The following is a 24938-nucleotide window of genomic DNA, read 5'->3' on the forward strand; positions in this document are numbered from 1 at the left end:
TAACAATTCTAAAGCCTTAGCGAATTACTTCTGTTCTTAACAATATTTTAAAGGAATTTTACTGTTAATGAAATAGTTGCTTTGTATAAGTCTTTCTGGAAAATATTCTGGAAAGCTTAAAAGGCTAAGAAATTTCTGATAGCAACACAAAAATTTGTAATCTATAACACCAATAATGTTTTCAAGGAAAACTAGTTTCATATAACAATTCTCATATAAAATAATCTCATCAATAACATAGGAAGTATGTACATTTTAAGGCACATTTATTTACCTAACAAAGTGTAATAAATTACTAGTATGTGTGATCCCTCCAAACTTTGAAAGTTATGTATATTATATTTATTAACTTATTTTGTATGCTGCCTCATTTTAAAGGAAAGAAATATAAAAAATGTATGCAGCAGCCCAATACCATCTGAAGTTTAATTTGATATTTTATTCTATACTTCACTCTTTTAAATTTTTTAAGAAATAAAGAATTTAACTACATTTATAAGTACATATATTATAATAATTAAATATCTATATATGCTCATGTGCATGATATATATAACATGTATACATACATACATACCTGCATATATTATATATGTACACATGACATAGGTTGGTATACATACACTTATACACATGTATATATGCATGCACACAAGCATGGATATTTACCTATGTGTATATATTTTTCAAACATAGCAGTGCTTATGAGCTTTTTAAAAACCCAGTATGTGTTGCAGATATGTCAGCTATCTCCAAAATTCATTTCCAATCTGCCATTTGGAGATCTGTCAAGCTAATGATGAAGCATATTGTGCAAGCATACACATTGGGCACATAGCGAGTGTCTTTCTGAGCCCTAGTTCCCACTCGCCATCATCTCCTATCAATCATGTCCTCAACAACAGCAGGGGCAATGGAAATAAAAGCAGAGGTAATTAGAGGTGTGACTCAGTTCCACATGTCCGAAAAATAAAGGCCAGAGATATCTTGTTAAAACATTTTTGTGTTGTAGTTTTACATAATTCTACATTGATAAAAAGAGGAAAGTGTTGTATTAATGAATATGTAGTTCTTGCCTCCTTAAACAATTATTGTCAACCTTTTTTTTCTCAGAGCTAATAACCAAATTCTTCAGGCACTCCTTTGGCAGCAAGAACTTGCAAATTTTCACATTATGATGACTTGCAGAAGCATCATTAAATGAAAAATATTAGCTTATTATATTATAGGAGAATTGGGCTTCAGAATTAAACAGATCTGAATTTACATACTGGCATTATGATACAGTTCAAATTAGTAAATTCTCTTAGCCTTACTCTGGTAAAATATGGCTAACATTTACCTGATAATTCACATTATCTTGGGGATTAAGTAGTAAGTTAATCACTGGGTACACACTAAGGCAATCGATAAATGGCAATTCAAATGTATCTATGACTTACCATACTTGAGATGGGATACTCACAATTCAAGACAAAATAAATTACTATCAAATACTTTTGTAACAATAAGTATTGCTATAAGGTAAATATTGGTGCTAATGGTGAATAATAGAGTACATAGAGAATATAACGGGATAAAATTGTGAGTTTAGTATTAAAAAGAAATGTTGAGAGGGCATAGCTGTTAGTCAGATGTAGGAAGACACATAATTCTGTAAACTTTTATAGGAAATGCAAACAAGATATGATGACCACGATATGAATCAATTTCCAAAAGTAAAAACAAGCTAGTCGTTGAAGAAACACAATTACTCCTGCCACTGGAGTCAGAGGTAAATGTCTATGATGAGGTGCAGAGAGAGAACATGGTCGAAAGTATTAAATAACATCCTCAAAAGCATCCTTATAGTAACTACTACGCAGAGCTGCACAGACTATTTCTGAAAACACGGGCTGGTGAGCTTCAGGTTCTTTATTTCCACTCGCTCTCTTCACTGGGGAGCCTGAGTGATCTCTGGTCACACACAAGTACTCTGCACTCAAATTCCTGTTTCACTGCTCACTATGACCTCAGACAATTGTGCGAATTCTCTAAATTCCTATTTTTCTCTCATGAGAAATGGGGATATGATAGCACCTTTCTCATAGATTGTTGAGAGGATTAAATGAAGTGTCTTACATGTCTGAGGACAGAAATGGCTATTTTTAAAAGAAACAGCTGATGTTGAGGTGCTGCTCTAATTTTCAAAGAAGAAACAGTCAGAACTAGAAGCACGGGAACTTTTTATTCAAAGACTATTAATACAATATGTCATGTAATATAACCATATCTACCTGTCATCTTTGCATTAGTATCACATTACAGAAAAAAGGAAGTCAAATGTCAGATTTGATTTCATGTCAGCACTTCAGAGTATCCTTTAAGGGAACTAACTCTGTAGCAGCTGTCTGAACCTTTCACATAAGGAAACACCCTCAGTCTTCAAATGAGCTTTCTCTTTGATATCTCTTTTATTACTCTGTTCACATTCTCTGTTCTTGCACTGCTAAATTCAAGCCAGTGAATGTCAGTCACTTTGTCCAGCTCTTTGCAAGTAACATTCTTTCCCTCTTTTAAAATATCCACCTTCAGGTGAATATTCCTGAAATATTTATTCTTTCTCCCAGATAAAGAATCTTTGTTTTTCTTTGCATTGGTGTCACTTTCCAATGGTCTCAGGAGCTAGCAAGATTTCTTATGCCTTCAAAAGTTATAGAAATTTCTAAATACCCAGAAAAAAATAAATCCTAGGTATAATCGTGAGATGCTTGAGCCTGGGTTCCAAGTTAGGCTTCACTAATGTGTAATGTCACCTTTTAGCCTTATATTATATCTCTATAAAAGAAGAGATTATCCTATAGTAGATTTTCTTAACCTTTACATTATTTCATCTTTGACTGGATAATTCTTTGTTGTAGAGGCTGCCCTGTGACTGATTTTTAACAATTTCTCTGGCCTCTACACACTAGATGCTAATAGCAATCCTCTCTTTTAGCTGTGACAACCAAAAATGTCTTCAGACATTGTTAAATATCCTTTGAGGACAATCTTGCAGGGTTGAGCACATTACGTTAGGCTTTAAAATTCTATGGATGGTACAGTGAAAGAAGCTGCAGTAACATTTGATTTCTTTATATTTCCACTAAAATCTAAGTTCCTTGAGGGAAGGAACACTTTTCTGTTTTGTTTAGAGCCACATTTTGAGTGAAAACTTGGTATAGTAAGCCCTCATTAAGTTTTTGTTGACGAAAATGAACAAACGATAGAATATGTAACTTTATAGAGATTGGAAACTCTCCCTAAGCAGCACATTTTGATGTGCCTATATAAACAACATTCCTCTTTCGTGCTTATTCCATTTTTTCCTTCTGAATATTGTGCTTGCTTCCTTTTAACATAAATTCAGTTCATATCCCTTTTAGAATACAAGATGCTTGAGAAAGAACTGTATTCTCCTCCTCCTCAACTCAGCGCATTGATCAATTCTGTACAACATAAAACTCTTATCCATGATAATTGATAGATTGAAATATTCTATCTTTAATAAAGCAGCATGAGATAAACAGCAAATGGATCCAGATCTCTGAAATGTAGGTTTCTCTCTCTAATAACTACCAGAGAAACAAAAATGTTTCTTTTTAAAACTTGTATATGTAAATTTGTTTCTGGGTTTCAATAAACTTGAATATTCTTTTTGCATTAATTCAAGAATGATAGTCCCTCATCCCCTACCATATATGCTTTGTATTTTCTTGGTGAAAGTAAGCCTTGTATCAAGAATCAGCAGATGTTCTCAATTACAGCATCCATGTTTAACCTTTGTAGCATTACAACTGACCACTGAACACAGAATTTGAGAATATTTTGCATTCAGAGTCTTTTGCTACTAAAAGTCATTCTTATTTCTTATTTTTAAAAATAGTACAAAATGTCTGTGGCTGATCATATGAGGGTTATGACTCTTAAGATCTTAACTCACCCTTGGGATCTCCGGGTCTGTGATTAAAAGTTCACATTGTGATCGTGTTTCTAAAGGACAGTCGACAGCTTCATCCCTCAGAGGACTATAGAAATAGCGGTAAGCAACAAAATGACCAAAGTGTATAACGCATATATACACTTATGTATTTTAATAGTAAAAACTATATAAATAAATGTATATATACACATTACTATCATGGAGTCTGTTCCCTAAAAGAGGCATCTATTAGTGCTTATAGAGTTATCTGCCAGCAGGATGTTTTGCCCGCATCCTGGAAGATGAGAAGAGCCAACAGCAGAGCATATATGCAGTCTTCATTTCATATGATTCTTTCCAAATGGCTCTTAGTTTGAGAGCACTTTCATCAAATATTATCAAAACTTATACTTCTCTCTACAATTGCTCTCCATTAAAGTTTAGTGCCAGCTGTCAGAGTTGTAATGTAAACCGTTATTAGCTCTTATAAGTTCTACTCTGGAACTAATAAGGGATTGTCAAAATTCCAAATACAGACCTAAGAGGGGAGAGAAATCACAAGAAAGAAGGTGGAAAGTGTTCGATAAAACTGTACTGGCAAAGCAATCATTATGAAACTATTACCAATGCATTTCACAGAACCTAAGACTCTCAAGAGGAAGAAAAAGATCTAGTTCTGTTTATTTTGCATAGGGTTCGATTTATGTTCCTCTGGGAGAGTTGACTGAAAACAATGAAAGAAATAATTGGAAAATTTAATAAAATATCAATAATCTTTCTTTAGAACTTACATGCATTCTGAAAAAAAAATACATTGAATTCTTTAAATTTAAAGTAAAAAATGTTAAATGAAGCTTTCATAATATTTTAATAACTAGAAAGGAAAAGCATAAGTTTGAAAAAATCAAAGATGATATTTTTTATAAAAGCTATAAAAAATTGTTTAACAAAAAGGCATGCAGAAAATCAGAACCAAGGAAGACAGTCTGCATAATCTCTAAAGTAATCTAAGTTAAAGAAACAAAAATGGAGATGAAATTTCAAGACTTCTTGCAGAGTTCAATTAGGCTTGACAGTAAACTACGATGGCAGACCCATAGGCTATGTGACAAGGTGTTATTTATTAAGATGCCAAAATCACTATAATTCTTATATATGCAAAATAACCAATATTTCATTTCTCATAAATGTGGCTTTTTCTTGGAAAATTCTAATCCATTTTCTGATGAGTTTACATTTAATAGATATTTAGTGAGTGGTACACAAAGCAATATTCTGGTCTTCTTTTGAAAATGAGACTGAAAATTCAATGATGGAAAAAACTTTTTTCAAGTAAAATTAGAGCTATTTTTCTTTCTGCAAGTGAAATTATTTTTCCCATGTCTTAAATTCCCACAGTGAAAACGACTCTGGAAAGCTTAATTCATATTTTGCCACAGACAGATGCTCAAACAAATAAACTACACAAAGGACAAATTATTTGTGTTCCTCCAAAACTATACATTTGGCATACAGGCGTTACCTAAATTATTATTTGGACCGAACTAGTTAAAGCTTCTGAAAATTTCACATGACTTAGTGATGTAAAATAAGAATTTAGTATTCTCCAAAGCAGATATCTCATTTGATTAGGAATGACTGTGAACTGAGTTAGAATCTTAGGAAAATATCTTAATACTGACCTATTTAGAATGGTCTTCTAGGTTAGGATAAAGAGTAGTAAAATACCAATTTAAAGAGAAAATGTCTCATTATTTTCCCCTCTTTGAACAATAGAACTGATAAGATTATACAACTAAAACTAACCCATATCAGGTACAAGAATATGTATTTTACTAAAACACTGCAATTCTTATTTAGTTGTAATTCTGTGTAAGACAGTTTCTAACATTTATAAAACTGCCTGCGATTTTTAAGGTCTTATATAGTGGTTCGTTGTTCATCATTTAAGTTGTTCTTATTTATTATGAGGTATTTAAATTATTAGATAGGAATTTGTTCTACTCCCTAAATTTACCGACAGGCATAATTCTCCTAAATATGTTTGCAATTAAATTGTCTCTGACTGCTCAAAATAATCTGATTTGTAGTATATACAAAACAAAGAATTCACATTTCTTTCTAGTATCTTAAACATGCAAATCCATGGTTTAAATTTATACTGTTTATTTTTATACAGACTCAGAGATAAACTACAATGCTTAAATAAGTCTCAAATGAAATACATTCCTCTATGTTTCCTCTTTTTCATTTTTAAAAGGAGTTTTTACTTAATTACTGTTTGGATAGTGCACTGACATAATTTGATTGAAAGTTTCCAGTAATATCACACAGTAATTCATGTAAGCACATTTGGCATTTACTTCATACAATTTGTATTGTTTTCTCCACTGCCTTTTTAACTATTTGGACAATTCTTTAGTATACATAATAAATATCTGAATAAATCAAAGAGCTGTAGCTAGTACTACACAGAGTCAAGTAAAATGGCTTGACAAATATTTTTACTTACTTGATTACTTATTTTTGACTCACATGATTCCAGCGAGGCAAGAACATTATTGTTATGTCCTCTCCAACCATCTAATCTAGTCTTTTACACAAAGATTGTTAGAATATAACACAGGGTGTAGAAATTCAATATTTAACATTTTTCAAATGCAGCATTTTTATCTTATTTTACTATTCCTGTTTGCTTATTTCCTAAACTATATTTTCTTAAATCAATTAAAACTTGAAAATCTTTCTAGGTATACAATATAAAAATATCCATCTATGAATTCAAAGCTGCTATTCAAAAACCACTGGAAAAGATCTGTGCTGAAGAAGATAAGTGACTGAGAAATATACCAGATGGGAAAAATTGAGTGACAGACAGATATTTAGAAGAAGAAGAAAAATAAAAGCTAAGAATAAGAGAACAGAGAGAATATCACCTATGATTCAATAGAGTAGAGGTTTAATAAAACTAAAAATGAAGTCTCCTCAAGAAAAACAAAAATCTTGTTGGAAAGAATGTAGACAACCAATGATTAGATAACGACTATATAAATATGTGTATTCATTAAAGACATTTTCTCTCCCTCAAAATTTCTGTAAGGTCTAAGGTTTAAAGTAAAAGAGAGGCTGTTGAAAGAGTGAGTTTGTTATATCTAAGTACTTTAACACAGAGTTTGTTATATCTAAGTGCTTTTAACACAAGAAAGCAAGGAAGGCAACATATCTCATTAATGGTGATGACTGACTATAACAATGAAGTTCATATACCTTTCATCCAGTGCTAGATACTCTACAGTGGACTAAAGAACACATTTACTGGCAATTCTAAAGGATAAATATTATCACTCCCATTTTGTAGATAAGAAAACTGAGGCTCAAACTAGTTAGCCATACAACTGATAAGCAGTAATCCTTGAACTCTTGAGCCTGAGCATTCAAAAACTTATCAGTAACAAGAGCCTTTGCTAAATAGAGTAATTAAATGAAAACATAAATTTGAGGACAAATTCAGGAAAGTTTTTTGCACATGTTAGTACTGCCATAACTTATATAAATTGGTGAGAAGACAGAAATTTGCATAAATCAAAGGTTTTATAGTTATTATATAGTTGTCATAATGTATCTGTTTAATTTATTTGAAAATTATTTACATTATTACTTATCAGTGACTTTTTTTCTAATAAATTCATTGTTTCGAAAAGTCATGGATGTGCAACTACTAGAGGCAAAGTGGGGATGGAGGATTGTCATTTTGAACTGAGGAAAAAACACATTCAATTTTTATAATTCAAGGCAAAAAAACTGATAAATTCAGTGCAGTCTCAAAAGGATGAATCAAGAACTAGGTGTGTAAAACTAAGGGACGTATTCAGCATCTTCATAAACAGATCTTCACTTTATTAGTGGTAACTGATTTTTGCAAGTCAGAAAATAATATTCATCAAAAATTTATAAGGAGAAAACGTATTCTCTTAGGCATTGTATAAAATATTATTATTACTTTAATTCATCTATTATTAATATGACAGCAGTTCAGAGGAATCTAGTCTTAACTTGTTGCAAATGTATGTGACCTAATAGTCAAATGTATTCATTTCAAATTAAGCATGAATGTCTTTATATGCAAGGCATTCTGAAAGACCTCGTGGATTCAAAGATAAACAATATACAATACATCCTATACAGAACTTACATTCAAGGTACACAAAGACTTAGTAGTTGCTAAAAAAAACTTCCACTAAGATTTTAAATTTTCTCTAGCTTCTCTAGAGCAAGCAGAATATCTAAATCATTCTGTTATTAAAACCCTGACAGCTTTTATAAGAGAGTTTCAGAATTGACAGAAAAATAGATAGAGTTAAGAGCTGGCATTGTTAAGTCCTAGGTGAAACAAACATAATTACAAATAAGCATCAAAAAGTCTAGATGTCTTCATACATCACATCGAATACACTTGTCTATTAAGCTGCTAATGTACAAGAACAAGAAATAAAGTTAGTATTCCACACTGAATGCACAGAGATAAAACACAGAGCAACAGATTTTTCGGTGACATTAATAAGGTATTTGGTACATTAAGTCTAAACAAAGTTTGTAGGAGCAGGAATATTTATAGTAACCTCCTGGTTTGTGCCTCAAATGTAATTAATTGACTATATAAAAAGCCATTAGCATTCTGATTTCTTTTTTCCAAACTGAATCAAAGCAGATAACATAATTTATTAGCCAGTATTAAAAAAATAATACTAGAGATCACAAGATTTCCTTAGAATCAATGTGAAATTCCCCCACCTCTAATCTTAAGAAGTAAAAAGAGTTGTGCTGGGATGTAAGAAATATGAAGGATTTCCTAAATAAAATAAATCAAGTAAATCGAGATTATTAATTATCGAAGATAAATAGCACATGATTTATGTTTATAATTTTAATTTTTTAATGTCATCTTTTTAAAAAGAGGTTTATTGAAATCCTATAAAAACAACTCAATCTGCAATTTGACTGTATTTGCAACATCCAGAAAGTTTGCCCAGATCCTAGGAAAGTGGCCCAAATGAGGTTTAAACCACACACACACAGTAAATTAAAAGAGATTCCATGATTTCTTCCTATGTCATTAAATTGAGAAATAACTTTCTTAAACGAAAGCCATATTTTAAAATTATATATTGAAAAAACTGCTACAAAAACAAATCTGATCATGACTTTTTACTTTCTTTACTAATCTTTACATTACCCTTTATCATTTAATCTTGTGTAATTATTTTATATGTACATTTATATTTTACCAAATTTATTATAATAAGTACTTTCTACACTCCTGGAGCTGCCTTTTTCTGTATTTCTAGTTTGCTTGGAATGTAATTCCTGAATAATCATTTATAAATATTTTTTCACTCCTTCCTTATTTTCTTCCTCTGACCAGTCTCTGAAACAGAAAGATGCACTATTTTCTACTCTTACTTTTCCATGTTCTTTCAGCCCTGGCTAAGAAAAGAAAGACCAGCAACATACTGTATCTTATTGCAAACAATTTTAATTTCACATTCACATCCTCCCATACCAATACCTTCTTCCTCATCATACTAATAACTTATTTTTCAGTTTAAGCTATTATTAACTTAGCTCTGTTTAGTAATTCAGTTAAAAAGCTATGTTCTTTTGGAGGCAGAGACACTAGAAAGGGAAAGATGAACATTATCATTGCTAAACTAGTTTAGCTGATAGTTCAAAAATGTGAGTGTGTATGTATCTTTTAAAATGTAAAATGTTTAGAAGATTTATTGGTCTGTCTTGCACTAAAATTATTCATTTATGTATCTGTCTTTCATATTAGATTGTCAATTCGTAGAAGGTAGATACAATGACTTATTCATCTATGTTTGTCCTGTGTCTGGTCCATTATTACTTTGTATTAAGATGGTCATAAACACTTATTGAATTTAATATAGTAGACTTTTTCTTGCATCTCTAAGATGCTTAACAACCCACATATCCAAATTTTACTAGAAATCACCAGGAATAAACCTCATCTTCTCACAATATGAAATTTTGGTTGGCAATTCTTTCTTAAAATTCTAGAAACAAAAAGATCTAAGAAATAAACTGAAATAGTTAAATCTTGTATTAACAGATTCTTGGTTCCTTTTTGCCAACTCTCTGTGGCCCTATTCATCCTTCGATATACGGCACTCTAACTCCAGTGGCATTTGTGTCATCATGAGGGTTCCTGGTCTCTGTCACCATTGCACTGAATTGCAAGAAAGCAGTGTGGGTTGAGTTTACTACTGCAGCCTTTGGAGTCAGGCTGCCTGGTTTTAAACCTCAACTCTAATACTCACTCATTAAGGAAACTAAGGCAAGATATTTACCTATCAAAGCTTTATTCTCACTTTTTAAATGGAGATAATAATAGTATGTACCTGTAGGTTATTTTAAGGAATAAATGAGATACATCATAAATATAACTTAGCAAATTAGCAGTGTCTGACATCTACTAAGTGCTTAATGAGTGTCTTCGAATTCTTACTACAGTGCTTGTTATGAAGTACGTGCTCATTAAATATTTGTTGAAATAAAGTGAATGAGTCTTGTTTTCTTCTGTTTTAGGCAACTGAAAGCCTGTAGTTGTGATTATTGTCTTATAAAATAGTCTTGATGTGTTTACTATCTGGCTATATGTGTGCTCTAAATAGTGGACATATCAAAGTATGGCTCTATCCTTTTTTAAAAGAGTAACACACTATTTTTTTTTTGCAAACAAACAAACAAAACTGATCTACAAAATACATAGGTTTATTTAGCTATCTTTTAATTTGTATCTTTTTAAAGTATTACCATTCTTCTGTGTGACCAAATTGAAGTACTGGTGATAAAATTGAAATATTGATTTTTAAGAGGCACAGCAAACTGTTCTGACCAGTCCACAAGCTTATTAAAATCCAACCAAAAATTAAAAATTCAAAAAGGAAACCATAACAAACACCAGAACTATTACTGACAACAATAGCAAAATTATAAGTCTCAAGTGATGCTGGCCTATACTATTACAGATCCCCAACTATAGAATTAAATGGTTGAGTATTGAATTTTCAAAACATAATAGAGTATACACTAAACTGACGTTAAAACAAGCATCTGTTAAATAAAATCGGTTTATACTTGGCACAACATGTAATTCAGACAAAGTAGAATACCTTGACACATTATCTAGTAACCTAAATACACAAATATTTGTTGATTCAAAACATGCCTGACAACAGAGAATGTCAAATATAACCAGAGCAACATGCTCCACCTTCAAATTACACTGCTAAAAATCATCCCCCTATTAAATTTCAATCACAGCCCATTTCATGTGCCATCTCTGCTTCTACTAAAATTACTTTTATTGGTTTATCTTCAAAATATTTTTGTAGACTACTTTGCTATCTATGCATATGTATATCTTATTCTTAAAATAATATTTTTAAATTCTGAGAAAGTCTATAATAATATAGTATTATTATATTAAAGAAGTCTTGTTGATGTCCTGATACATTGTAAACTACAAGATTCAAGGATGTAAAACTGACCTAAATGTTATCTTTAGGAATAATTTGACACGGAGGACCACTGAATAGCATAGCAGTTACTTTAAAAAGGTGGTTCATTAAAGTAAGACAAGATAAGAAAAACAGTAACAATTCTGAATTTATTGTGAAATTTCTCAATACAACTTAATATAATTCTTTTTAAAAATTCTTCTACCAAAGTTTATCTTCAAGACAGCATGTATAATGAGCTAATAATTTGAATGCTTTATTTATTTCTATTAACACATTGATGTGATTCTAATTACCTCACTGATACTTATTTTTTTATTTCTTATAACTTTGAATGAAATATAAAGCACTGTATAAAAATTATTTAAAATCCAAGCATCTAATGAGTAGGTTTATTGCTCAATGCTTACATTGATACATATTACTGAGAAGGAAACACAGTTATTTCTTGTCTTGTGTGGATATCAGAGTGTGCTTCAACAGTGATTAAATTAGAGGAGATAGACAATTTGTTTAATTCTCCTTGAGCTAGGCCTTCATTATTTTATTTAAAATAGATTTCACAAATATAAATCATAAACAATATCATATAATAAAATACAATTCATAAATCATAAATAATACCATATAATAAAATACAATTCAAAGTGAAAAATGAAGACTATGGAGACTTATCTCCGCTCATGTATATATGCCAGTAATAGTATGTTGTTTCAATTTTAGAACTTTCAAAACTATTAACAGTGTTCTAATGGTGCTTGCCAAGGATCTACATAACATGGAAAAGTATGAGGTTAAAGTGTACCGTTTGTTCTCATTAATTTTTTTCTATAAACTATGTCTATAGTCAAAGGCAAAATGCTATGTTCTGTTTAGATTGTTATAAAGATCAATTTCTGTATAAAGTATAATAATTTCTTCTGGATGGACTTGAGACTTACTGAATGGCCATAAATAGAATACCAAACTCAATTCCTTTGGCAGAGTGTAACAGCAAACAAAGATATTAAAACAGACTAGATCTTATGCATTTATATGTTTAAAATTTTAATATATAAGAAAAGACTATATTTAACAGCAATAAAGTACATACTGCTATGACATAGAAAAGCACATACTTAGTCAATGCAGTAACTAATCCCATTATAATTAGATTACCTGAGTGCCAATGATATTTCTTTCTTCTACAGAAAAAAGACAGTTTTTTTTTCTTTCAGTTGATTTTGAATTCTACTACCAAATCATTACATAGCAAGGAAAACTTAAAAATAACATATGTAACACCTCTAGTGGGATATAGGCCAGCACCACATAATCAAACATGTTAATATTTCTACAACAAACTATGAATCAACACAGCAAGTGAGATAAATTTAGTCTATAAATAGACTCTGTTCAGTTTGAGCCATGATTTGCTGCCAAGTGAGTTCAGGCTAAATTTACTTCTTTTCATTACTCTACGATAAACTTGCAAGTGAGAAATACCACTCTAAGGAAAATAGAGAAGACTTACCTTGACACGTAAAACCTCTTTCTTCATAGCCGGCATTGCACGAGCACTTGCCAATGGGTACAAGCCATTCTCCTTCCGTACTGCAATACATCCTGGGAGGGTCTTCCTCCTTAGAATTGTTAACACAAGAACCTCTAACCTCCACCAGGGATTGGGAATCCATGGGCACCGTGTCTGGAAACATAGCCAGATTCTTCACCGTAAACGGGCACTTTTTGAAGTATACCCTCACAGACACCAAGGCAACACAAGCGCCGACATCTTGAAAAGCCAGATAAAATCCCTTTTTGTTGACAGGACCCACTTCTCTAACCTCAGTATTAAGCTTCAGAATACGGTCCCCGAGGTCCATTTGAGTGAAACTTTCATCGGCTGCAATCGTGTCAATCTTTGCGAACTGATGCTCTCGGAACTTGACCCCGTGGTCATCGTCGGACTCCATGTAGTACAGGTTGAAAGTCTCCTTGCAAGTTCCCAAAACCAATGGAATGCTGTTGCAGTCCCGTAGAGTGAACTTGAGCTCTACATAAATCTTCTGAGCTGAGTTCCTGGGGACCCAGTTTGTCCTCAGCCAATTATTTTGACTATGATCCATGACATTGCACACCTGGTAAGTCCTGATGGGTGTGTAATGTTCATCAACACCACTGATTTCTTCCCACTGAAGAGTCAAAGAAGAAAAAAAAACACAAAGAGAGTCAGAAGTAATAAGCATAATGAATAATAATGAATACAAAATGAGAGTGTCAATGGTATCACAGGAAATACCAAATAAACAAGCAAAATCTTCAGTGTTACTCATTAAAAGTCATGATGTGGAGCAACTCCATAATATTCTTTTTAAAAAAAATATTGTTATTTGCAAGATTCTCTGAGTGTATTGACACAAAGTAATTTATAATTTTGATGAACACATTTGAAATGCATTGCAGTTTTTGAGATATTCAGGAAAAAGTTGCTTAGCAATTGATTGAACCTAGCCAAATAGTCCAGGACCAAAACTTCAAATCAGGCATCTTCTATAACACTATAAAGTGGTTTTGTTGTATATATTTTGGATTGTTTTCTTTTTGTTTATTTGTTTGTTTGTTATTAAAGAAGAGAATGGAAAAATACCACCATCTAAATTCATCTTTGTTAATCTTTTCCCAATGTGAACCAGATTTTGGTAAAATCAATATATGGGAAAGCAAGGTGAATCTAAATGATGTTATTACCATGTATTTTTATGCATGATGTTTTTTAATGTACTCAGTTATTTTAAAGAATACATCTTGGGGAACTATAAAAGAAAATTTGAAATAAAAATGTAAACATGGCTTCTTCTTCTCCCTCCCTCCCTCCCTCTCCCAAATAAAACAACTAATAGTTATGCATGGAGAACAGAAGATGTAAGTGTAGAGAACATTTCAATTCTTAATATCTTTTACCCACATTAAATTTTACACAAGAAAAAAATAAATAGCTATTTGAGTGATGGTGGTTGTTGTTATAGCAGTTAGGATTATCCTACCACAAATATTTTTATTGTAAAAACATTTAAAATATTCAAGACTTTAGAACAGTGAAGTACTTCTTCTGTGATCTTTAGAACAGATTTTGAAAAGCTTTTAATTTAGCATCACATCATTTGTGTTACTTAAAATTCTACAACTATTATACCATTCTGTTTCTATTATTACAATGTTTACACTTTCTTTCAACATGCCCAATTTTGCTTATTGCTACCAGGAAAACAAAACGTTTGCCATGTCATCCTTTTATTTTTTAATTAAAATTATAATTGACATTCAATACTATATTAGTTTCAGGTATACAGCATAGTGGTTAGACATTTATAAAACTTATGTAGTGATTCCCCCTGATAAGTCTAGTACTCCACCTGACACCATACATAATTATTTACAATATTATTGACTAGATTCCTAATGTTATACTTCACATATCTGTACCTATTTTGTAACTTCCAATTTGTACTTCTTAATCTCCTCACCTTTTTTCCTCAGCCTTCCAACCCTTGTCCCATTTGGAAACTGTCAGTTTGTTCTCTGTATAAATGAACAAATAAAACGGCAACAAATTCATAGATACAGAGAACAAACTGATGTTTGTCATATCATTCTTAAATTCAGAATCTTCTAGGGCTCCTTATTACCTATGCAATAAGTTTCAAACTCTTTAGTTTGATGTTTGTATTTTTCCAAAAACTGGTTCCAACTTACATTTATGTTTTTCTAGAAGTTTGAATTGAGGTTAGTGAATTATGTTTCACTTAGGCACAAACTATGTTTTTGTCAGTGTTGACTCTTTTACTGTTTTCAAAAGACACATTTGATAGTTTTTGTTTCTGATATAACCTCAACTGGACTGTATTCTTTTCTTCTTGATGCTTTTCATACCCCTTTCATTCATAAGAAATTGTATTATATAACCCCTATTAAATTCCACAGTCATTCAAAAATCTAATTCTTTTTTCAAATTTTATTTTATTATTGGTTTCAAGTATACAGTACTTTGGTTAGACATTTATATAGTTGGTAAAATGATTTCCCTAATTGCTCTTTCTCTCCTCTTGCTTTACAACTAGCCGTTACATTAATGTAACTACATTCCTTATGCCATGCTCCCCAACCCCGTGGCCATCTATCAAACAATGAATCAATCAAAAGTACTAATTTATACTTTGGTGAAGGATTAAACAAATCTAATTCTTGATACATGGTAAGGGAAATTTAGTTTTGTCTCAACACGTTTGTTAAATTTTAGACCTCTTTATTTCCTCCATAATATGCAACACAAAATTTCAACTTTTGGGAGATGCATAAACAAATATTTTCTCTTATAATATATGTAGGAATCATTCAAGAAGGTAACAAATATAAAGTTCTTATTAGATAATGTAATTGGATTTTGTAAATAAATACAATCTTTGTGAAGCCCATTATAAATGTGTTCCTAAATTTTCTTCATTAAGGGAAAGGCAAGTTTTACACTCTTTGAATGGCATCTAAAATGTATAACAGTTCTTTTTCTATTTCTATTTATTAAAAAAATAGGAGTTCCATAATTTCTAGTCACAAAATGAAATAAAAGGTTAATTTATTAATAGTTACCTTTATGGTAACCATAAACAAAGAAATATAGTATTTATTTGGCCTTTGAACCTCACTAAAGAAAAAATAAATTATTTATATTAGAGTGTTTGAATTATCAAAACCAATTTGTGGGCCCCCATCAGTGTGAAAAACACAGTTTAAAAACTTCTTATTCTGCCTGGCTCTCCTATAACCCCCAAAACAAAGCAAGAACAAATAAGTGAAAAGCAACACTTATTTTAATAACTTTGATCATTCAGGGTCTAGAGTATAAGAAAGGCCTAATTTTCCAGAGGCAATTTGGTTTAACTCATTGTCACACCCAATGTTCAACAAAGAAACAAATTTAGACTATGTTAGGACCCCTCGACCTAATATACAAGATATATTTATATCTTAATATAAGAAAAAATTTGCACTGCTCTTAATAATCACCAACATACCAATTTCAAACATCCACTCTATGAACTTTTTAAGAAGGAAAGTATATATGAGAGTCTCCATTCTTAAAATTTTACATTGAGATGCCTATAATAGTAAAGTCATATTTAAGGCAAAATTAATGTATAAGTTTAACATCAGAAAAATTTAAAAAAGAATGATCAGAATTGGAGCTCCAAAAAGCTCTGATGTTAAAAAGTCAGTATTATGTGAAATTTTCTCTATTATTTTTCTATTGGTTTTCCAAAACCATTGTAAAATACAGAGCTAACAAAACTCTAGAGTATAAATGTTTGCTGCAGACATTTTACAGAGAGTCAGATCATGGGCATCATTATTTAAAAATAAGCCAATTGACTTAAAATTTTTTAGGTCAAGATTTCCTTACTAGACTAAAAATGAGTTGGTACTTCAACTGACCAATCAATTGCAAATTTCTTCTGCTATATATGAACAGCATTTTACTAGACATCAAACAGTGGGAGATTATGTAGAGATTTTTGTAATCTGATGTAAAATATGATTTTAATTATGGAGCTCTCACTGTAGTTTAACATTTTTCCTCTCGATGCTAATTTGGCAAGCTATCACAAGTCCTTGAATGTAGAGGTATAAATTGCAAGGAGATAATGCAAACAGCACCATAATGCTTTGCACGTAAAAGGTTGGAGAGAGCAATTATCACTTCATTAATTTGTAATGAAGACCAAATTGCCTGTAAGGATGGTTACTTGACATCTCAGACCACTTGCAAAAACAAGTCTCTAACTCTAGTATTTACTGAGGAATAAAGACAGTAGAAATAAAATCCCTAAATGAGCATTTCTACAACAGCAGCAACAAAAACAAAAGTCATTCATTAAAGCTGCTGTTGTAAAGGTTACACTTTATACATTTAAAGAATGCCCATAATTACCCTATCTTCCTACTCCAAGAACTAATTTGAATTATTAGAGGTACTATATTGCCATAGTAATTGTCCCAAGGCAGACTCAGAAAAAGAAAACAGGTGACATAGAGAATTGATGATATTTAAAACGGGTGGTTCAAAGGATCTTTCTCATGATTTTTCTAATTCCTAAAGAAAATCTCTGCAAGAAGTATCTAGCAGTAATGTCTTCAGCAGGAGGGAATACAGAACTAGTAAGTACAAAAATCCCTTCAAAAGCTCAAATTTTTTGAAATCAACAATTTCGATATTTAGCCTGGCTCCCAGATGCTTATTCTAGTTATTTATCAGTTGACCACAGAAGCCGGAACTGAGTGCTTTGTTGTTTTTTTGGTTTTTGTTTTTCTTTTTCCAGATTACACAACCGGAAATCATGTATCCAGACTCCCTCTCTCTAGCAAGGCCATTCTGAAATCTATTCCCAGTAGCATAATCACAGTGAACCTCCCCATCACCAAAAGATAATGTCGCTATAAAGGAGACTCAATTTATATTTTTTAAAAAACACAGTTATGTGTTATTTATGCAAACATTCATTTTTGGGGAAAACATATTTTTAATAATTAATTAGCATTTAACCTAATAACTATCGTTGTGAAAACCTCTATTATAGTAATAAAGATTTTTACTTATTGTTGCTATTAATTACTCTCTTTGATACATTTTAGCTGCTTGTTCACTGGGAGTAAGAAGAAAAATGTTTGCATTTCCTTTAAAAGAAAGAGAATCTGCAATACATTTAGTGCATAGACTAACATGATTTGGGAAATATTAAGAAAGTGAAAAAAATAACTTTGTAGTTCACTTGATAAGACATAAAGTTTCTTAGAAGTTTGCAGATGACAATATAGAGGAAATAATCACCAATATTCTTATATTCACAATATTGCATTTACATTTAAATGGTTAATAAGAAACGTAGTTCCACACTTTACAAAATGCTACTTAATCTTGCACTCAGTGATTATAAGTGAAATTAAGTTGATTTTTGCTACTCTTTCTCCATTCATGTTTCTTACTTCCATGTTTCTTACCCTTTGTACACACCCATAGCCATTTCAAAAATCAATGCTCATCTTAGAAATATTTGAACATTTACCATACACCGGAATTTTAAGTGTGGAGATGGACAATCGCTTGCAGTATGGTGTCACTATCAGATGTCAGGCAGATATATCTACAAAAATCATTATGCTTTCGTTTATTCATAAATAGTTTTTCTTAGCCCATTCAGGTCTCAGAAGTATATATATATACTTTTAGGTAATACTGTTGGAAATATATATATATTTATATTTATATATATTTTAAATATATAAAAATATATAAATATATATAAATATATATCTATATATTATATATAAATATATTTATATATATTTATATATATTTATATATATTTATATATTTTTATATATAATATATTTAAATATTATATATTATATAGAAATATATAAATATATTTCTATATAATATATAAATATATTTATTATATATTATACATTTTATACGTAGAGAAATAAATATTTATATTTTATATATTTTATATATAGAAATATTTATATTTATATTTATATTTTATGTATTTAGAAATATATATTTCTAAATATATATTTATATTGTTAAATATATATATTTATATTTATATATAACATATATAAATATAAATATATATATATATATTTCTAACAGTATTACATAAAAAGGTAGAGGAAAATAAAATAGTTGAGAGGAATAAAATTGTTTGGTTTGAAAGGTTTTGTTGTTGCTGATGTTGATTTTTGGTCAAATCAGAGAATTGCACTTGTAACCAGAGGATCAAGGAGAGAAAACATGGGATTTGATGTTGGAAAGCCAGTATCAGTAACAAGATGCTGGCCAGAGTTTAAGGATAGAAACACTGAGCAGATGCCTGCCTGGGATGGTATGGCCAGTAATGACCACTATCCATCCCCTCGCCTACCTTTAAAATCATAAGAATTCATCAGAAATTTGATAACAATATTAGAACAGCCTTGTTGAATATAGGGAGAGCAATGTCTCAGTTTGGGCAGAGTATAGTGAAAAGAGCTGAGAAACCAGGAAAGGGGCGAAAGGACTGGAGATTATTAATGAAGAAAATCAACAAAGAATTTTGAACCATGAGAGCAATAGTTAGGACCAGGATGCTGTAACACCTGTTTAGGATTCTCAGGAATATTGGTCAGAGTATGGCACTTTCTGTAGTTATAATAAGACACAGGTTATTAAAGGCACTGTCTCCAGAAGGCTTAAAGGTATGGAAATCCTGAGGTCTCTTATAACCGACCTTGGATTCTCTGTCTTTACAGCACCTCATGCTCACAAATACTTTCATCTTCATTTTCAATAATTCTCAGTTCTTTAAACACCTAAACTGAGACAAGAACTAGAGCAGTGTTGGGTCACTACCTAGACTTAATTTTAGTTATTATCCTTCCAACTGTTATTCAGTGGTACTGTACTAAGATCTCAGGACAGTTGCCACATTTTTGTACCTGTGCACAAATGTCCCATATTTCTGACTCAGGTCTAATCTCTTTACATTAATTCTTATTTATAATTAAACGTTATCCAGGGAGGCTTTCTAAAATATTGCTTCATGGGTGCTTGTGCCAACTAATTATTTATTTTTAAATTGCGTAGGTAATTCTAAGGACTCCTAACGGCTGAGAATCAATACTATATGTCTCTTGGCCAAATGGAATTTTGACTTCTGATCTCTACTTGACCTGATAGCATACTCTAATGTCAGGTTCCAAGCCTTCTGAATCTCTTCAAAGACTACATCTAAAGTTTCTAGATAGCCCTGCCCTTGTCTCTGTAGAATGGCCTTTTGCTCAGCCCTCATCTCATCTGCTTTTTGACTCCAGATTTGCTAAGGTCCAGACATGCTTTAAATAGAAGCTCACCTGAACAATCTCATCTTCTACCTCCCATCGAGAATTGTAAGATATTATTATAACAAACAAAGTAAATCTAATCACAGTGTTCTATTTCGCATCTGGTGGTAAATGCAAACCATGCACATTACAAAAAGATGTAAACTGTGTGTGTGGGAGGGTTACCTTCAATCACATATTTCTCTTGGTATAAATGTGAAACAACTGGTTTTAGAATTGCTGTTATTTTTATGTTTGCTATAGTTTGATAGTTTTCCACTGTGATTTTCTGTGATAATTTATGATTTTTAAAGATGCCTCTATAATAGCAGTTATATTTAATTCTACATGCATATATTAAATATTTCCATATGCAAGGCCTAGAGTAGAAACTGTGGATAGTAGAAAGTTAAAATGTGATTTTTGTTATCCAGAAGTTTTGATGCTAGAAGGAGAGGCTTAAGTCATACAAGGCAAATGATGATATGCTTTCTATTTCAGGGTCTCAAGGAACTGTGGGAAAAGGAAGAATTACCACTGGAAGAAAAGCCCTGGGAAAGCATTGAGAAAGAAGAAATGGAAGGATAGTAAGGCTAGAACTTTTAATGCGCATATATAACGATAAAAAGTGTTAGCAAACAGGAAGATGTGTAAGATCAGACCTGTTTAAGAAATTGGTTTCCAGTATAGCTAAACATTAGGACACTGAGCACTGGGTATGTAGGCAGTTACTGAAAACAGGAAAGCTTGGCAAATTTGAGCAGTATCAACTGACATGCCTCCACTTCATCTGCTACAGGGGAAACTACTGAAGAGAGGCACCTGGTTAGCTCTGGACTGGAAGTTGGTTCTCCTGTCCAAAAGGGAAGGCTACAGAAAGCCCACTTCCAAGTTCCAGATGAAAGGTCTTAAGATGATCTTTATTGAATGAATGTACACAATATTTTTCAAAAACTTATAAATAGATATATTTTTCTTATGAATGTACACAGGATACATCCACATGTGCAGAGAGTAATAGCTCATTATATTAGAATTTTTTGACTACTAAATCATATTTCAGAAAAAATGCCTGTTTGTACCGAAAGACTACAAGCAACAGCAAAAAAAAATTAAAAAAAAATCATGGGACACGTATGTGAATAAATTTATATCTTTAATTTTTCTTTTTGAAACAGTATTCCCATTAGACCTATAGATCGCCTTTCAAGAACATTCAATTTATATTTATTGGATAACTGTGTGTCAAGCTCTGTATTGATAACTGAGTAATGAAGCAGATAGACAGAGTACCTGCTCTTAAGGAATGTATTGTATTTGTGTTATATCCATTGTTGTACCTACTGTTATTTTATGAAGACATATTCATTCATTTCTCTATTGATTATTCTTTCTCCCCAGCATGGTTATTCGTTTGGCTCATCTCCTCCCATACATCTAGACTTGTGCCTAAAACCAAGTATCCTATAGAGAATAACTAAGAATTAGATATCATATGATGTACAAAATGTTCACCTTATGTAACAAAGCATAAAAGTGTGCTTTTGGGTATATAAGGCATTAAATTTTAAAAATCAATAATACTCTGGAGAGCTATGTGTCAGAGAGGAGCCTTAATTGAGTAAATATAAGACCTATTCCATGTTTATAAGCATTTTGTAATTTTTTTTTTAAAAAAAGAGAAAAATAAATTTCTAGAAACTTTATGTCAATAAATTTATGATAAATATTTTGAGAAAAGGAGTTATTAAGAGATAAAGAAAGGAATATTAAAGTCTAGGACATTGTGGGGTGGCAATAGAAAAATTTATTAAAATGGTGCAAAATACTTAAAGACCAACCAAAAAGGTGAATATCTAGCCAGAGGAATTGACCTGTAACAGACATGATGTACTAAAATATAAAATATACCACGCGAAGGCCCTCTAAATTCACCATTGTCAAAAGTTTTTAATTAAACCTGTTAATCTGAAAAATGTTAATGACAAAGGAAGAATGGGAAAGATATAATTTACATTATAGAGGTTTGATATGAATTCTAAAACATTACTATTTATAATGTAAAAAAGACTTATAATTTAAAAAATGTTGTTTTAAAAACTATATCCATGAAGCATATCATTATACGAAATTACTTTAGCAAAAAGGAGGTCCATATATTTAAAAAATCATTTAATAAGCTATTTATTTATTCCATTAAAGTTAGAAAAATAAACATTGTTTACATTACATTTTCTCTCTGTCTTTCTGTTCATATATAACCAAATGACATTACTTTATAATAGAATAAATTTCTCTTAAATATTAGGGAATAGGACAATGAAGACTATCATGTTTCCAATTCTTAGAAAAAGATTCAATATGAAATTGCCCAATAAAAAGATAATTTTGGAATTCAGCATAACTGCTTGAAAATAATGGGGGAAAATTCCATGGACATGGGTTTAACTTGTCTAGACTGAAAACTGCTAAGATGGACATTTACAGAATTATTACAAATGGTCAACTACTTAGAAATTAATGCATAGCAGTGACAGCACTACATTTCATATCAGTTGTGAGATTCATGTAATTTCCTGCTATGATAATGGGTCACAGCCACAGTAATCATAGCAATTTATGATATACCTGTGGAGCACTCACCATGATGGAAATGAAATTAATTCATGTCAGTGTGGAACATGTGCTAAATTTCACAGATCTTCAGAACTAAGTTTATTTTTTAACACAATAAGTGTAATTCTTGAGAGCATTTCCCTGAAATGTAAGCTGCTTTATAGTACCAATTTTAAAGCTACAGACACTTCTGTTCTTCTCACAAGCGTAGCGATACTTTCACAGAAATATTTTTAATCCTTTATCATTGAGCATCCTGCAAAGCCCAGATTAAGGGTTTAAGCTCTAGAGATAGACCCTGAGTTTGAAACTAGCTCTGCTACTTAATAGGAGATTACATACACTGTAATTTAATTTATACATCTGTAAAATGGGAAAAATAATGGTAAATTCTGTCTAGAGATGTTGTAAACAAAAACAGATTATCTATTTAAAATAGTTGTAACAGTATGCTGACCCTAGGATGCAGTAAACATGTTATTATTATTCTGCTAAAGCTTAGTTAACTAAAAATGTCATTGAGAATACATGGATTTTTTTTTCTTATAAAGAAATCAGAATATATTTTAAATTGAAGCTTCCCTCCCCTTTTTTCCTTACTAGTCTAGGCTTTCCTTAAATTTGTTTAAAGCTATGACAATTTCTGACAAATGTTATTTTTTTACTGTTTGGAAATTCAATATTTATAATTAATGATAAAAGTTAACTGAATGTTGATCTGCTTCATATTTTATTATAAATGAGACTTCTGTCTTTTATCTATGATAAATTTGCCATTCTATATGGAGTAAAAGTTTTGCCAATAATATTCCACACTTTAACAATTACTATAGTTCTGTAATTTTATTAGATATTTGACTTCACTTTGTTTCACTATTATTTTTTAAATAAAAAGTATTCAATATATCTGTATAACATATTAATAGATTTATGGTTTAATAAAATTAAATATGTATTATTGTTGTTACACTTTCACTCTATACTGAGCAGTGTGTTAAGATTTAGTTATCTCATGTCTAAACGAAGATGATAATAGTACCTTATAAGATTGTTCAGTTACCTTATAGATGGTATTATAGTTAATAAGTGTGTATATAGTCATTACCTACAAACTAAGTAAAACAAATATTTATTAAGCACTTTCATACTATGAAATTGTTTTAGTACTATTATAATAAAGATGCCTAAGTTGTGGTTTTCTACTCTTGAAAACTTGCATTATAAGAATGGCCATTCATTCAACAGAACCTATCATAGGCTAGGCACTCTTCTATGTCCTGGGGCCTTCCACTTATGTGGAAAAAAAGAAAAAAGCCATTAATGTTTTCATGGAGCTTATGTTCTACTTGAGGGAAAACAATAGTAAGCACATGTGTGCACATATGCTCACTATAGGAGTGATAATCATAAAGAAGAACAAAACAGGCCATGGGGTTAGAAGACCATAGGTGGTTTGATAAAAATGATATTTTAGATAGGGTAACAAGGGGTAAGTTCTCAATTCTGCAACCACTGGAATGAAACCAGTAAGAAAGCAGGTCAAGAGAATAGCTGTGTGTACAGCAGTGGTCTCCAACCTTTTTGACACCAGGGACCCATGCTCCTATGAGAATCTAATGCCCAATGATCTGAAGTAGAGGTGAGGTGGTGACGCTATCACTGGGAAGTGGCTGTAAAAACAGATGAAACTTCACAAGCTTGCCCACCTCTCACCTCTTGTGCTGCCCAGTTCCTAACAGAATATGAACCACAACAGGTCATTAGCCTGGGGGTTGGTAATGCCCTGGTATACAGTATCTCAGACTGAGAAAACAAAAAGCCCATGGGTTGTGAGATTGAGGGTGGTATAATCAAATTTTAGTAAGGAGACCACTGTAACTGAAACTGAGTGATCCTGGCGTAAAGTGGTGAAACATTAAATCAGAGAGATAATGAAGTACAAT

At 31.3% G+C, this 24938-nt stretch overlaps 1 protein-coding gene across 2 annotated transcripts in view; it reads right to left on the bottom strand.

The window, feature by feature from the left end:
- The window catches only part of EPHA3 (EPH receptor A3), a 338669-nt gene that overhangs the window by 237314 nt on the left and 76417 nt on the right, over positions 1–24938 (bottom strand). For both annotated transcript variants that reach the window (XM_011356405.1, XM_011356406.1), the window contains exon 3: positions 12995–13655. In XM_011356405.1, coding sequence (XP_011354707.1) covers positions 12995–13655 — 661 coding nt within the window. The remainder of the gene's footprint in view (positions 1–12994; positions 13656–24938) is intronic.

Source organism: Pteropus vampyrus, unplaced genomic scaffold (assembly GCF_000151845.1).
Source record: "Pteropus vampyrus isolate Shadow unplaced genomic scaffold, Pvam_2.0 Scaffold26, whole genome shotgun sequence".
NCBI classification, from domain to species: domain Eukaryota; kingdom Metazoa; phylum Chordata; class Mammalia; order Chiroptera; family Pteropodidae; genus Pteropus; species Pteropus vampyrus.